This window comes from Centruroides vittatus, unplaced genomic scaffold (assembly GCF_030686945.1).
Source record: "Centruroides vittatus isolate TY-2023 unplaced genomic scaffold, ASM3068694v2 contig_597, whole genome shotgun sequence".
NCBI classification, from domain to species: domain Eukaryota; kingdom Metazoa; phylum Arthropoda; class Arachnida; order Scorpiones; family Buthidae; genus Centruroides; species Centruroides vittatus.
In genome coordinates, this window is record NW_027122361.1 from 26,835 (window position 1) to 42,182 (window position 15,348).

At 32.1% G+C, this 15,348-nt stretch overlaps 1 protein-coding gene and 1 long non-coding RNA gene across 2 annotated transcripts; one reads left to right on the forward strand and one right to left on the reverse strand.

Annotated features, from left to right (window-relative positions):
* Positions 1-6,538: 6,538 nt before the first annotated feature.
* Positions 6,539-7,874, reverse strand: LOC136979235 (inactive hydroxysteroid dehydrogenase-like protein 1). The gene has a single exon (XM_067275178.1). The coding sequence runs from the start codon at positions 7,860-7,862 to the stop codon at positions 6,912-6,914; it is 951 nt and encodes a 316-aa protein (XP_067131279.1). The 5' UTR covers positions 7,863-7,874; the 3' UTR covers positions 6,539-6,911.
* Positions 7,875-12,724: 4,850 nt separating this feature from the next.
* On the forward strand, positions 12,725-13,140 carry LOC136979236 (uncharacterized). The gene is made up of 2 exons (XR_010881361.1): positions 12,725-12,875; positions 12,948-13,140. It is a non-coding gene; the product is annotated as an uncharacterized lncRNA (long non-coding RNA).
* Positions 13,141-15,348: the final 2,208 nt, after the last annotated feature.

Consider the following 15,348-nt stretch of genomic DNA (forward strand, 5'->3'; position numbering starts at 1 on the left):
AAATCAAATATATTGTTGAGTACGAATGATTCTGTGTTTCTTTTTTCCCTCATAATCTAGAAAATAAAGGTGCGAGCAGCTTCGTTCCGACTACACGCTGATACAGCGTTACTTAACTAGTTTACTTATTAGGTGTTTAGAGATTATTATTGTTTAATATAATATATCTGTTTACGTGTTTTTCATTTTAAAACGTACAGAAAATATTATACAGAAATGGACGTTATCTCGATAACTAATTGAAATTTTCTTCCGTTATTACAGTTTAAGAAAGGAAACAGATAAAGGTGAAATAAAATACTAAATTCATTATATTAAATATGTCGTTATTTCATTTTACATTGGTCAGCGTGGGGTAAAACCAGAAGTACTTTGACCTCAATGGTTTATTCTGTGTATATACTATCGCAATAAAGAGTAATTGCATATATTTTGTTGGCAAAGATTTGATTGTCCCATCGACAGACACATGCGGAAATAATTAGAAATCGACTCCATTTCCCGGTTCGTTGCACTTTCGTAAACAAAGCGAACTTTAATAGTTTTTCGGTTACAATATTTGTTTTCATTGATGATTTCGTTTATATTTAATCATTTCCTTAAGCGGGGTGTTCGAAAAGTTGCTGTGCAGTAACACTATTTCCTTTTTTTTTCTTTTAGAGAAATTCAAATTTAAAATTTTTTCATATATAAAACTGTCTTGTTCCACCCCACACAACAAATTCTTTTAAATAATATGATAAAGCGTGTTCATACTTTTCATTAGGCCGGTATAGACGTTTGGTATAGAATCGACATCTGCTGTAGAAAAAACTGTAATGCAGAATAACTTTTTTGACACCTTGTATTTGTATATGATCTCTGTCTTTCGTTCATTATTTAAGCTTTTCATCTTCGATGTTCTGAGATTCGTTTCTTCTTTGTATTTTTCTAAAAGGAATTTTAATGTGACTCTAGTCATGGAATTTCGTTGCCAATAAGATTATTTAGCTTTTCGCTTTCATGGCTTTGGAATTTAATTATTAGCGAAAAAAAATGGGGCAAAAGTATACATTTAAAAACAAAATTTGTAATTTTCGAATACCTTTGTGTACATTGCTAGGCAATGGGAAATTGCCTAGTGAGGGAAAACGATTTTTACTTTACATTCGAGAAACTTTCATTATTGTTTCACTAAACAAAAACTGTATTTAATTGTTTACATTACAATGTTTCAGTGGTAATAGTTTTTAACGTAATAAACTATGTTTAAAAAGTATATAAATATTACAAAACTTTCCACTAAAATTGGGTTCGAGCCTCACCGGGACGGGCTGTCCACACGGCGTTTTCCGACTTTTCTGCATGTCTGTAACGCCTGAATTGGGACCGGTTACCTTTATACCTCCCGGAAGGCAATTCCCCTAGACAAATCATCGAAGTATTGCGTTGCCGTAACTAAACTAAATACATTCTTATTCATGCATTACACACGGATATGTAAATACATATTTATGTATGTAAAGTTTCTTCATTATGAATTTTATTAATGCATTTCATCGGTTAGATTTACTGCGTACGATCGGAATGTTTTATCTCGCTAAACTGCATACTGAAGCCTACTGAAATACTCGAAATTTTAACAATACATTGAATAAAAAGGTCGAAGGAACAATAACTTAATGGGAACTCTATAATGCCTTAAATTTCTAATTTTCATTGCCCGTAAGAGCATTGGTAAAAGTAAAGAAAAGACGAAAGTTGCGGAAGTGACGATCATTAGTACTCCTGTCAATACTTTTTCAGGGAACAAAACAATAACTAATTGTTAATATCGAGGATAGTTTACGGAAGCAAACGGAGTTGATTGAAATCATTTAAATTAATAGACTATTAACAAAGAAAATAATTTAGGTCGTGCTTTTGAATTTTACAATAGAAATAAAACTAAAAGTGACGTGCGGGAAAGAGAACCATCTGTCCGACCCAAAATGTTTAGGGTTTATTCGTTATAAAAGTTGGTTTGGAGTAGAACGGTACAAATTCTCCCGATTGAAGGTTTAGACATTAACAGGTATGTCTTTTTCAAATTGTTTTTCATACTACTGCCCGATAGACTTTAATTTGTAAAATTATAAAAATTTTAAACACACGCTTACACAACCCTCTCAAATCTATCGTAAGATAATTATATTCGCGAGTACACAAACCTTATATTGTTTAATTTAATTGCAAATAGAACAAAGCGGTTGAAATAAATTTTCAATCTCTACGGTAATACAAAGCACGTTGAACAATTTAAAAGAGATATTGTATTTTCTATTTTCGATGCCATAATTCTTCCTTGAATAATTTTGTCACTTTGTATATTTGTCATATTTTAATGTCTAATTTTTATTGGTTTGTAGAGGAAATTGCAAGAATCCGTTGATTATCATGAAGAAAGCCCCGATTTACGTCGCCAGTCTCGCTCTGTTGGTTCTCTTTTCGGGTAAGACTCTCGTTGATAAATGATAAAAATGTTTGGTTACTAGAGTTGAACGTAAAGCTTAGTTTTTAGAGTTAAATAACGAATACATTTGTTTCTATTACCAAGACCGATATGTAATACTTTTAAAAGTCCGGAAAACACTAAACTTTTCTCTAAGAATTTATAATGAATGCGCTACGTTATATGTGATGAATACTTAAAAAGTAGATTTTATAATTGGAAGTTTAGGACCTATCCGACGTGAACACGGTCATCGTCTATCACTTGACCGGCGACCACCTTCCAGAACGGTGTAAGAACTGGATGGAAACGAATTTTACGTGATCAAAACAGAGAATTGGCGTGTAGTTTCGTTTGTCTTTTGCGAAAGTCATTTTAAATTCATCGCATTGATACCTAGAAATTCGAAAATTGCCAAAACCCGATTGGAAGCGCACGCTTTCCGGAATATTCGATTAAAGCGCGATTCATTTCTACGTCATCATCCGGGTGAAGGTTTAAACGTTTTATATAGGCCCTACCTAGTATTTGTAATTAATTGCGATTTAATCCGATAATTTCAACTAAATACTTTTTCAATGTTGGTGTTTGACAAATTTCTTTATTATTTATTCAGGATTTTATTAATTTTCATAAATATTTTCAGTGATGGTGGATTTCGCCTTAACTGAAGGTATCCTCGACGCCAAGATGTGCGAGCATATGTGTTCGATCGTATGCCAACACTTTCCGCAGGTCTGCGAAGGTCAGTGCGAGTGTTCCGCCAACCAGGAGTCTGCCGAAATCGAACCACCAGTTTAACGTGCTTTAATACAAAAAAGTAGAATCGTGATAAAATGAATTGGATCTTTTACTACGTCATAAAAATAACTTTGTTTTGACTTTATCTCGTAATTTAAGATAAAACACGAGAATATTTCAAATAAAATGTTTATCGAGTAATATAGAATTTAATTGTGTCTTTATTACTGACAACTTTTTCTTGTCATAAAATAAACAAATATCAATTTTTCTATTCTTCGATTAAAAACGTGGAAATCTTTAGGATATTCGAGATTTGTGGGCTTTCGTGTTAAATCCATGCGGGAGCGTCGATTTAACACGAAATCGATGCGGGGAATTCCCAATTTTAATGTTAGGAATTATTAAAAAATTTCCATTTGGATGTTTTAAATATGCTTGTTCCAAGAATTTCTTTGTAAAGAGTCGAGGTGACACGGATGATCTAAATCCACCCTTCGTGAACGAAAACAACGACGACGTTATTGGGCTTTAATTTGAAAACATGTAGGCTTATAAATTCCCACTGTCGTCCTGTCCGTTTCTCAGCGTGTCCTTCCTTAATCTCGAAAAAAGACTTAGTTAGATAAATGTCGACACCAGATATGGAAATTGTAAGGGCAGGAGATCCGGATTAACTATATACAAACATCGAGTTTACACCGGAGTTCGCGTTATTTCAGTTCAAAAATTTTTCCCTGAACGGAATTGGATATATGACCGACCGGACTCAATTGCTAACAGGAAAAGTATGATGGACAGGGGAAAACGCTACGCAAAAGTTGAGAACATTGTGACGATGCCACAATAAATAATTACTCGTTACGGTTAAGGAAATACTTAAATCAAATTGACCGAGCGATAGTTATGAATGACGGATTGTTCGATCGACATTTGTGCTTATTTACCTCTTTGTTCGATTACAAAGTTACTTAACAATTCAATACTAATTTTAAGTCGAAGCGACAGGATCGACAAAGATATAAAACGTAGTTTATAATTTCAAAACTTAAAAAAGCTAGCAGGACATATATTATGAACGTGTCTTTACCATTCAACTTTAGAAATCAAATATGATTCATTAATTCAAAATTCCATTCGAGATAAACCCGCTAGATAAGTCGTGTGGAAATTATATGGTGGCCGTACTCTGACAATACGACCTGTAAGTGCTGTAATGTTTTAACATACAGGTCAATGGAGGCTTGGCTCATTCTGTATCAAAGATTTGTTTAAGTAGCCAAACTTTTTCGAATGGTAGCTTTTCAGGTAGAGCCTTAATTATCATTAGTCTGTAGAATTTTTATTTTAATTTAAATACAGCAAATATAATGTTTTTCTTAACTGTGTTCCAATTATGTGTTTCTCGTTATTTACGCAGAATGTTTAAAATGTAAATCTCATCTTTACGTAAATACATCCGGCCATTTTGTTTCGAAAGTTTCCGTGGCAAATAAGTAATGTATACAGTATTTATTGCAGTATTTCACTATCCTGTAAGAATGTTGAGTTTTCTTTGTCTTTAAATACTAAATTATAATTTTTTCTTTTACATTCAAATTCATTTTTTGTAGATTTATTACAAGAATTTCTTCAGTTTAATATAAAAATCAGACAGTTCGTTGCCGGAAGTTACGCACTTTCGGCAACGAGTTGCGGAAAACAATAAGACATATTAGAACAAAATTAAAATTGTTTCGGTATCGTTGTTACGAGATTTTGTTTAAAAGTATCTTTTGTGTTATAAATTATTATAAAATCCTAGGGGAAAATGTCAGAACTATTTTTTAGGAAAATACGAAGCTTTAAAAAGATCAAGCAGGAGCCCAGCATTAGCTTACTAACTACAGGAATTATTTTCATTTAAAACTATAAACAAAAATAGCATTGGAAAAATATTTAATATGCATAAACTAATTAAAACGTGTGCACATTATGACGAAATTCTTAAGAAAAATATGTTGTGATTATTTAAAATTTTCAGTTAAATGTTCCAAGCGGGTGAAAAATGATGACAGCCACTCCGATTTGTTTTAGTGTCTCGAGTATTTGAGTGTCGGAGATTAGAGCACGTGCCATATTAACTTTCCTGGTTGGTTACGTCTGCAATATACCGGTGATTCTCTCAATATGTATAGATGATAAATTGATACCGTATTCTAATGAAAACAAAACGAAATAAGAAATAGACTTTCAAATTTGACATTAAAAAGTATTAATAATAATAGATACACTAGTTATAGGTAAAGTGATAATAATTAACAGAGCATCGATACGGAAATTGAATTCCAAAGCACGAACTAATGGCAAAGTTGTCAAAACGAGAGACCCGAAAAAATTTCTGAAATTCAACCCTAATTTTCAAACTTATCTATCATACACGTATTTTAAATACTCAAAAAAGGTTATCGAACTGTTTAATTAATTACATTTTAATTTTCATACGCTGACGAAAACAAAAATAAGACTCGAATCTTAAAACAGTTAGTCAGAAGAAGTACAAAGCATTTCTTTAAATTTGTTTTTTCAAATGTAACGACTTCATCTTTAAAACACTTATCACTAGTTAAAGATTGACAATGAATTAGCATGTATAGCGTATCGGAAAACAGTTCTTCTTCTTCTCTATCTATCTATCTCGCATTGAGCTTAATACGATTCTTGCCTAATTGCTAATCCTCCGAAGAGCCGGTGAAAATGCCTTCCAGAAGGTTTTTTAAATTTCAAAATTTACAAAGTTTTCGTTTAAAAAGTGTATTTTATAAAATCATTCGAACGAGATATTGCCTTCAAAAATGTTTTTATTTTAATTCTTTTCATTTTCTCTTCTCCATCTAATTTGACAGATTTTAAGATCAATACTTACATTTTTACGCGAACGTGCTGGCAATATCTTTCGTTCGTTGACACTTAAATTTTAAACTTTACTGTAGAAAAAAACGAATCCCGTTACGAGAAGCAGATAATCGATTCTGTTTAATATTTAAGAAATTTTATAGATAAAACTTTTACGTTATCAAAGATTAAACAATAATTTCGGTTAATATTAACCGAAATTTTTAAATTGTTTTCTTCTTATCTAGAAAATACTTAAAATTTAAAAAGCTTCTACGTGTAACACCAATCATCGTGTCGCGTGTAAAAGTTTTCTAAATATTAACAGTTAACAGTTGATTTCTTAAACGTAAAGGTTAAATTTATTTTATAATTTCTTTTCGATGAAGCGGGACTTTGGATTCCGAAATAAACTTTCTTACTCTGAAAATGTTTAAATAAAAATAACACCAATCGCTTTTCAATATCATTTATAATTTCCATCGATAAGAATTTACACGCAGCAAGTAATTTATTAAACTTTACATTCGTTGAAATTATAAATATTTTAAAGATAGAAAATAAGGAAGTAAATATACATTTAATGTTTAATTATTAGTTATTGGGCTAATAATATATTTCACTTTTAAGTAAACAAAGTTTTAAAATGCGCAGTGGATTCGAAAAGAAAAAATTGCTAGGATAGTTATGTGCTTTTAAAATGTACCGAACAATAACGTCGTAAGCGTGAACCATTTCCCAAATTCCCAGAATGTTTCAGCCAACACTTTCGGTTAAACGTGTTTACGTGAAAATGTTACTCGACTTTAAGTTCTTTCCTCTTGTTTCAGTTCCGCAAATCTCTCTTTCGTTTTTTGGTCACTTGATTTAGCATAAACCATTTCCATACGGAATCGCCGCAAAGCAAAAGCACACACTTGAAAATGTCGTGTAAGAAATAACCCGAGGTGTAGTCGGATAATCCTAAAGTTGTAATGGCTTTTCTGGCAAAGTCGTCGGCAGTTAGAATCACGCCATCGATATTTCCTACTCGAATGCTCTTCGATACGGACTTCACGTAAAACGGAGAAAGCGATTGAATGTGCAACCCGGGCGACGAATATTCTACGGAAATGCTTCTGGCCAAGTGATCCCAAAATCCTTTACAAGCCGAATAAGTATTCATTCCCGGTGTGGGAACTAAGGAAGAAAACGACGTCAAGAAAATTATCGCTCCTTTCCTCTTAGACATCATGGAAGGCAATACGAGATACGTCACACGCACGGCCATCGTTAAATATATATTGATCATTGTAAGTACGTTTTCTTCCGTTTCTTCTAAAAATAAACGGGGTAAATTGCCTAGAGTTCCGGCATTGTGAACTAAAATCCCCACGTCTTTATCTTTCAGTTCGAGAGCCACTTTACGAAATTCGCCTTCTTCTGTAAAATTAGCAGAAACGTAGCGACAACGGACTCCGTACTTACCTTCGATTTCTTCCGCCGTCTTACGAAGAGATTCCTCGTCTCTGCCCGTAATGATGACGTCGGTACCTTTTTCTGCCAAGAGAAAGGCGTAGCTGCGTCCTATGCCGGAATTTCCGCCGGTGATTAGGGCCCATTCTCCGTATTTCCTACGAAAGCTAGGGACGGATCGTGGTAGAAAATGCAGAAATATTAATTTGCAGAAGACGTACGTCACGTACAGCGTTGTCAAAATACCAATATTGACCAACAAATATTCGTAGGCGGCGAGATGATGCCGCCATTCGCAACGTAGCTGTTCTTTTTCGGTCATTTCGTCCCGATAGTTTTGTACGAGAATGAGAACGTACTTTCCTCCTCCCAGTAGACGTATTTCCCGCTACCTACCGGGTAAATGTGCTTTTTCCTCAAAATTCATTTCTTCCAGAAGCCAATTAATCGCTTCATTTTCTTTTTCAATAATTTTGCAACCGTCGTGTCATTTTTTCTACCGACATAATTCTATATTTTATGTTATATTATTGTCGACTGGGGACTTATCATATTATTAGGATAATTATACAGGTTATTTGCAAGAGGAAGAGTTCTTAATCAGAAAAAATAAATTTTTATTTTTCACCTGTTGTTTTCCTTATAATATGATAAGTCGACAATATTATAACATAGTAGAATATAAGGACATAAAGGCCATTAAATTAATTTTATATTCTATTTACGTACAAATATGACGAATTTATTTCGTTATTTTAGCTTGTTTACTTGAATGAAGTAAAATGAAATGCTCGTATTGTGACAAGTGCGCCTAACACTATAATTCGTAAATTTTTATATAATTTTCACTCCTTTCCTTAATATTTATTAATTTTAACCTTTCCTGTGATAGAAAACTTTATCAAAGGATTTCACATTCTTTAATAAAATGTTAAAAGGTGTCGTTGTTGGTGAAGTTATCACACGAAAATTCACTTGTAACAAATCTTTCTTTTATATTAAATATTATTTTACTAAATTTCAAGGTGAATTGTAAACAGAAGTTTCGGTTTAAAAAAAAAACTGTGAAGGAAATTCGAACAATATTTTCCTTACATCAATTAATACAAGCTAATTGAAGGAAGTATTTACTGTAAATGGCACCATAATTTCTAACATCTTTGTTATAACAATACTTTTTGTTAATATTTCTTTACGTCAATAATCACACGACGTATAAAAGTATAGAAATGTTCTATTTTTATAAAATATTATCTTGGGTAAGTTATATATTTTATATGTTAAAATAGGAAAATCTAGTTTAGTTATAATAAACTCTTCTTTTTATTTATAATCATTAAATAAATATATTCTCTATAATTATAGATTGATGTAGAATAATTACGATAAACATTTCCTCGTGTAATTATCAAGTTAAGAAATTCGCTCGATTGAAGACTTTGATTTAAAAGTTAATTATTTTAATTATAGTATTAATAATAAGACTTTATTCATCTAATTAATAAATTTCAAACTAGTAAATGTGCTCATTTATTCTATGATTTTCTTTATTTTTTGTCCCGCCTCCCTGCGGGCAGTAAGAGAGCCCTGTCGTCGAGTTAATCGTTGGTTCGGACAAGTAAACAATGGGACAAACAGGTTTTAATGCACGGTGCCTGACATATTTGAGAAGAAACACCCTCAAAAATTCCTGGAGTTTTTCGATCCTCCCGGCATCCGCCCAGTGATTTTTCTACTTTAAAAGTAGAACATCGGCTTAATTTTCTCTTGTAAAATGTTTTTCTAATTAACAATGTTTCTAGTAATTGACGGAGAAACGGCATCTCGCATTACGAAGCTTTCGAGAAAAAAGGATGATTTGTAATGGGTGTTCAGAGCCAATTATTCGACGGACAAAGTTTGGAGAAAAACATTATATCAATAAATTTTTATTTAATTAATTAATTTTGAAATTTTTCTCACGTGTAAGGTATTGCAAGAATACAAAAGGAGAGACAAAGCGTCCCACGGTCGAAAGTGTAAGATCACATATCTCAATCACTTTTACGATTATAACTTGTGAACATTTCAACTCTGTTTAATGAAAGAGCGAGTGTCCCGCTTGCCCCCCTTTGCATTGATTTGCATTGATTCGATTCACCAGCCCTTTAACATACAACGTTTCATTAATGTGGAGTGCGAGCGTTCGTGCATGCAAATTAACCGTGAAAGTTTCGTAGAACACGGTTCGATGATACAAATCCAAATTTGTTAATAACTCGTCTTTGTGTAGTTTAACAGGCTAGGTCTTTACCTACAAAGTTCCTCAATTTTATTTATTGATGAATGAAAAAACTAGTGTTAAATAATTAATGGTCAGTGAACCATGTTTAGACTTTGTTGTTTCTATTACATATCGATGTGATATAAGTCTGCGATGCCTCTTCAGTGCCAACTAATACTCGAGCTGCACATACCTAATTCACAAAAAACACCTTTTACTTATAGCTGAGATAATTTTTATTGAGAAAAACTAACGTTTTCGGCTTACTCAATAAGCCATCCTCAGGTTTTAACTTTCGAAGAAAAGGAACATTATCGTTCCATTAAAAGAATACAACGTAACTGCGACTTTCGTTTTCGTTGGAACTGTACGATGCAAAAGAATTTTCACAAATGCCATTGCAGTCCTTCATTGACACTTCAATATTTTCGATTGCGTTCATCCTGATAAATAATTACAATTTTCCATCCTAATGTCAAGTAAAATTACGTAGAAAACTTCAAAAAGTATAATTGGCTGAGCTAGTATCTGCTTTATGCTGCACATACCATTTGTTTATACTTCGAGAGCTTCTCTAGATGTTCCTGCTTAATTGTTACATTCTAGCCCAATGTAATTGTTGTGTAATAGACATTGTCAATATCAGAATTATCATTATTGTTTTGATAATTTGTACTTGTATAATCAATTCAATTCTTTATTGTATATTGAACCTTAGTTCGTTACAAGGGAGTTAAAGTATAACAAAAATTAAAGTTATTACAAATTAACATGTTATTATAATAGCTTAGTACAAGATAGTACAAAATTAAATACACTAAATAAATTAATTATATTTTTCCAAGGCTTATATCTCGTCAAATGCGTTTTCCTGCACGCTTTAATTCCGCATGCTTTAGTGATAAAATACGTTCCCGAGTTTTATACACTCGAATACTACAATTAACACAAATTCTCTCAGGATCTATTATTATAGTTTGCTATTTTGCGTCAAAATATAATTTTTGACCATATTTCAGTTGCAGGATTAATCGTTTTTTTTGAAAATTTATGTCCACACACAAATAATCCCCAAACATAAAAGTTGTTTTAATACTAACATATAATTGAAAATGTTTGTTCTTTTCTACCAAAGAGCAATCTTCTTGTATGCTTTGTTTACAACACACTTATAATTAACGCTTCATGACTTTCGATTAAATAAGGCTCTTGAGACAACCATAAAAGGAGAAACTAACAATGTCGATCTAACAAAATTTTCAATTCCAACTACCAGTTACATTTATTATTTATAATTTGTCGTTGAATACAGTTTATAGTTTGATATAGACTACTTTCACATAACTTTTACCATCTAATTTCAACACTGATCCAAAAAGAAAAGTATTAGAAACAGAACTAATTTTATCGTTTGAAAGAATAAGCCACAAAGAATCAAGTGCCATTTATCCCTACGTATAATATAATTTTTAGCCTGTAAAAATTCGAGGATTTTTCAGTTTCCCTCACTGTAAATTCCATTTTAAGAAAAGTTAATTTAATACTTATAAAGCATCTCCTGTTTTTCATTAAGACAAATATCAGACGTTTCATAATTATCAAACTTACCAATTGCAGGAGAGAAAACACGTTTTGAAACAAATAATGCTTAATGCATTGTTTAATTGGCAAGTTTCAATGAGAAAACGAATGATCAATTTTTTCCTATTTATCAAAGTCAATTTACAAAGATCACGAAGTATTGTGACATGTAAGTACATATTTTTTCTCGTCGAGATATTTATTAAACATTAATTGCGAAATTACAGAATCTGCCCGGACGTCCTTTACATTTAAGTTGTCGATACACGGGCAAAAATCATAGCAATGCCAACTATTAACACTAAAATACGGCAATCGAAATATTTCTTTTTAGAAAATTACCCGAAAGATAGTAAAAATCAGTTTTCAATCAGACGTATCTTTGTTATTTTTCAACATTGGCACTGGCGCGTGCTCAATTATTGAATATTTTAAAACTTTGTTATTTGAATTTCCTTAAACTAGCGCTATATAAATGCATTTGCACGACTGCATCACGTGCCTAATAAGGCACGAGATACAAGTTTTCTAGTACGTAATCCACCTCGAAAACACTCGAAATCGTATCGACGATTACCCGTCTTTTTGTTCCGACATTTAAATATGCCTAAGAATAAAACATTAATAAAATAATAGCAATATTTATGATTAATATAACGTTTTTTGCATAATTTTACAGTTAAAAAGAATGAATTATTTCACGTTATATCGGCAATACAGTAAGTGTCTTTACCGAGTGTGAACGATTAAAGACACTGATAATTGACACGTCGAGAAAATTATATTCTACTTTTGCCAATAACGTAAGTATTTATTCCGAAACCAGCCTAATTTCTACTCTAACATTCTGTAGTTAAGTTCAAATTATTTTTGAAGATTTACATGGAAATTAGAAAGAAATTATTTTTCAGTGTCCTCGCACTACGAGTTGACATTCTAGTGGGCTGATAGTTGACACGTAAGCATCGACATCAATTCGTGTAGAAAACCGATATTTAATTTTATATCCAGTTGCAATGATTTTTGCATCGAAAGAACTTCTTGGCCGATTTTTAAAAGTGTCACAAACACCTTTAAGATTAAATTATTAAATGGATAAATTGCTGCAATTCCAAGTTTCAACCCAGGAATAATGCATAAATAAATTTTATTGCTTAAATAATAAAATTTTATTGATCGAACATAGAAGAGGCGTGTCTGTGGATCCAATAAGATTAAATGCCACCTGTCGAACCGATTTGTCTCGCATATTGTTAAAGACAATACTCATGTGAGATCTAGCCCCCCCTTTTTAATTTCTTAAAGGGTAAAGTAAAGATTTTTATACTTTATTAAAATTAGCGTTATTAGAAATTCTTACTAAGATTTTTGTTTGTCATTGTTAAATTTCATGTTTTGTCTTCTTGTTAGATAACAAGCAAAGCGAAAGAGAGAGGAAAATGAAGATTATATTTACTCTTCTTCTTGTGTTCGTCTTTATTCAAGCGATGAGTAAGTGTTTATTTTCCCGTTCGCATTTAATTTTGTTAAACTGTTATTCATAAGACTTCATATCTTTCTTAGTCGATGTGGGATTTGCATCTAACGGCGTACCCGGCAAGTGCAACACTCCGGGTGGATGCAGTAAGTATTGCAAAGAAACGTCGAACACAATGGGTCTGTGCAAAAAATCAAAATGTTATTGCGCTAAATACTAATCTATGTGTTAACAATTATCATTTTCATTAATAAAAGTATGATGAATTGTTAAAGTCTACATCGCTTTGTTTTGTTAATTTAAAAATTTTAATTATACAAGATGTCCCTAAAATCTGGGCACATAGGTAACGTTCACCTGACCTTAGTCCCTTTGACTTCTTTTTCTGGTGAATGATAAAGGAGAAGGTGTACTTAATAAAAATCGCGGATGTAACATACTTGACTGAACGAGTAAAGAGTGAATATGCTAAAATTGACAGCCATGCGGATTTACATCGAGTTTCTGTGAATTTTGCAAAGCGCATCAACCATTGTATTCCAAATGATGGAAATCCTCTCGAAGACGTTATTTAATATTCCAATTGAACAAAATGTTGGTAATAAATTTTATTTTTTTAAATATGTATTTTTGCTTGTGTCCAGACTTTAGGGGCCCGACGTATAATATTTCTGAGATTTGAAATTATAATTATATTAAATTTAATTCACACCTACGATAAGAAATAAACATAAGTTTGTATTCTTTATTAATAAACTCCATTTATTTATAAGTGCAAATTCTACTTTTAAGTAGGGTAAAAGATACCCTTAAAAATATAATTAAAACATGCCAGAACAAAATTCATACATTACAATATCAAATTCACAGAAGCAATCACAAAAAAATTGTGTCTTCTTTTAAATCTTAACGTCCTTTTCACACTCGGGAAATACAGTAATGAACCGAAAATCGGAATCAATAGGAGACTGGGGTTGTTCAGATTAGTGATTTGTTCCGATTACGGTTTCTGTACGAAAAAATATATTAACCTGTCCGATGTTCAAATTTTTCTCCGTTGCGTGTCTCTTCGCGTTGAATTTTTCTCCGTTGCGTGTCGCTTCGTGTTGAATTTTTATCGATTTTAAGCCTAACGAAAATTTTTATAATAATAATCGAAAATATCGTATCGTTAAAAATTATTTCTGCATTTTGTACAAACAAAATAAATATATTGAAGAATATAAAAACATGAAAATTATACTTTAGAAGTAAATTTAGTATCAAAAATGTTCGATTCAGCACGACACAGTCCGACTGAAAATCGTGCCGATTACCGGCGATTCCAATTACCGGGGTTCCAATTTTCGGTTCACTACTGTAACTGTCTTTACGGCGGAGTCGACCTTCTTTTGTAAGCTTTCAGTTATTTCCCGAGTGTGAAAAGGACGTTAAGATTTAAAAGAAAACACAATATTTTTGTGATATTGTACAAGATACCAGTTTATTTGTAACTTTCTAACATCCGATATCCGGTATGACGTTTTACCGGTTGGGACGTAGATTCAATCGCGCCTAGGTTACCTGGACAACGGATATTTATGCGTTATCATTTAAGTTTCGTCGAGGACTGGCTTCTTGCCAAGTTCAGTGGCAATAAATTATGGTTACAAAAGTTTGATTTAAAAATGTAACGTATTACACTAATTTAATATTAACAATTATATGCTGAATTACGCTTGTATTTTCATCCATTAATTAATTATCTTTAGGTTTCTTCAACTCGTAAAGAGAAGTTTTTCAAGTATTTTCATAAATTACTTTATTTTTAGTATAGTTAAAAAAATTTAAGAAAGAAACGAGAATTCCGCATTTAATGTCAACAAAGGTTACAGAGGAAATAATTGTCTTGTATGAAAATTATGAAATACATTCCTTGTAAGAACAGAACATTAAATAAAAATACAAATAATATTTCTTTTCTCGAGTTATGTTTAAGTAATGCAAATCGCGTAAGATGTCCGTTAAAACAAGAAATAAACATCTTCAGGCGAAGAACGTAACTTTCGAACATTATGATGAATTTAAAAAAAAACAGAACTTTAAATATTCGAAAATGGAATACAAGTTAGATTTAAACTAACATAGGCACGAGAACGGCATGAGCATAGAAATAAATTATAAACATTTACAGGCCGGTAGTAAAAAACTTTTAAAAAGTGATACCCAATTTTTTGGGAGACCAAATGTAGATTTATAACAGGGTTCCGATCTTTCAACAAATAAGCCTCCCAGATAAAAGTAACTTTTTGTCAACACGTTGCATTAGCAGCGAAGTCTAATTCAATTTCGGCACACGATTTCTCTTCACCACACTCCTAGAAAGTTCTGTAGTGCACTTGTTGTTACGGATATCCTTCTGGCGTTCGGTGTCGTGACCACCATGTAAAAATATCTGCATCGCAATTCGGCTATGGAACCAAATATACTCCCGATTTTTCTAGTGTG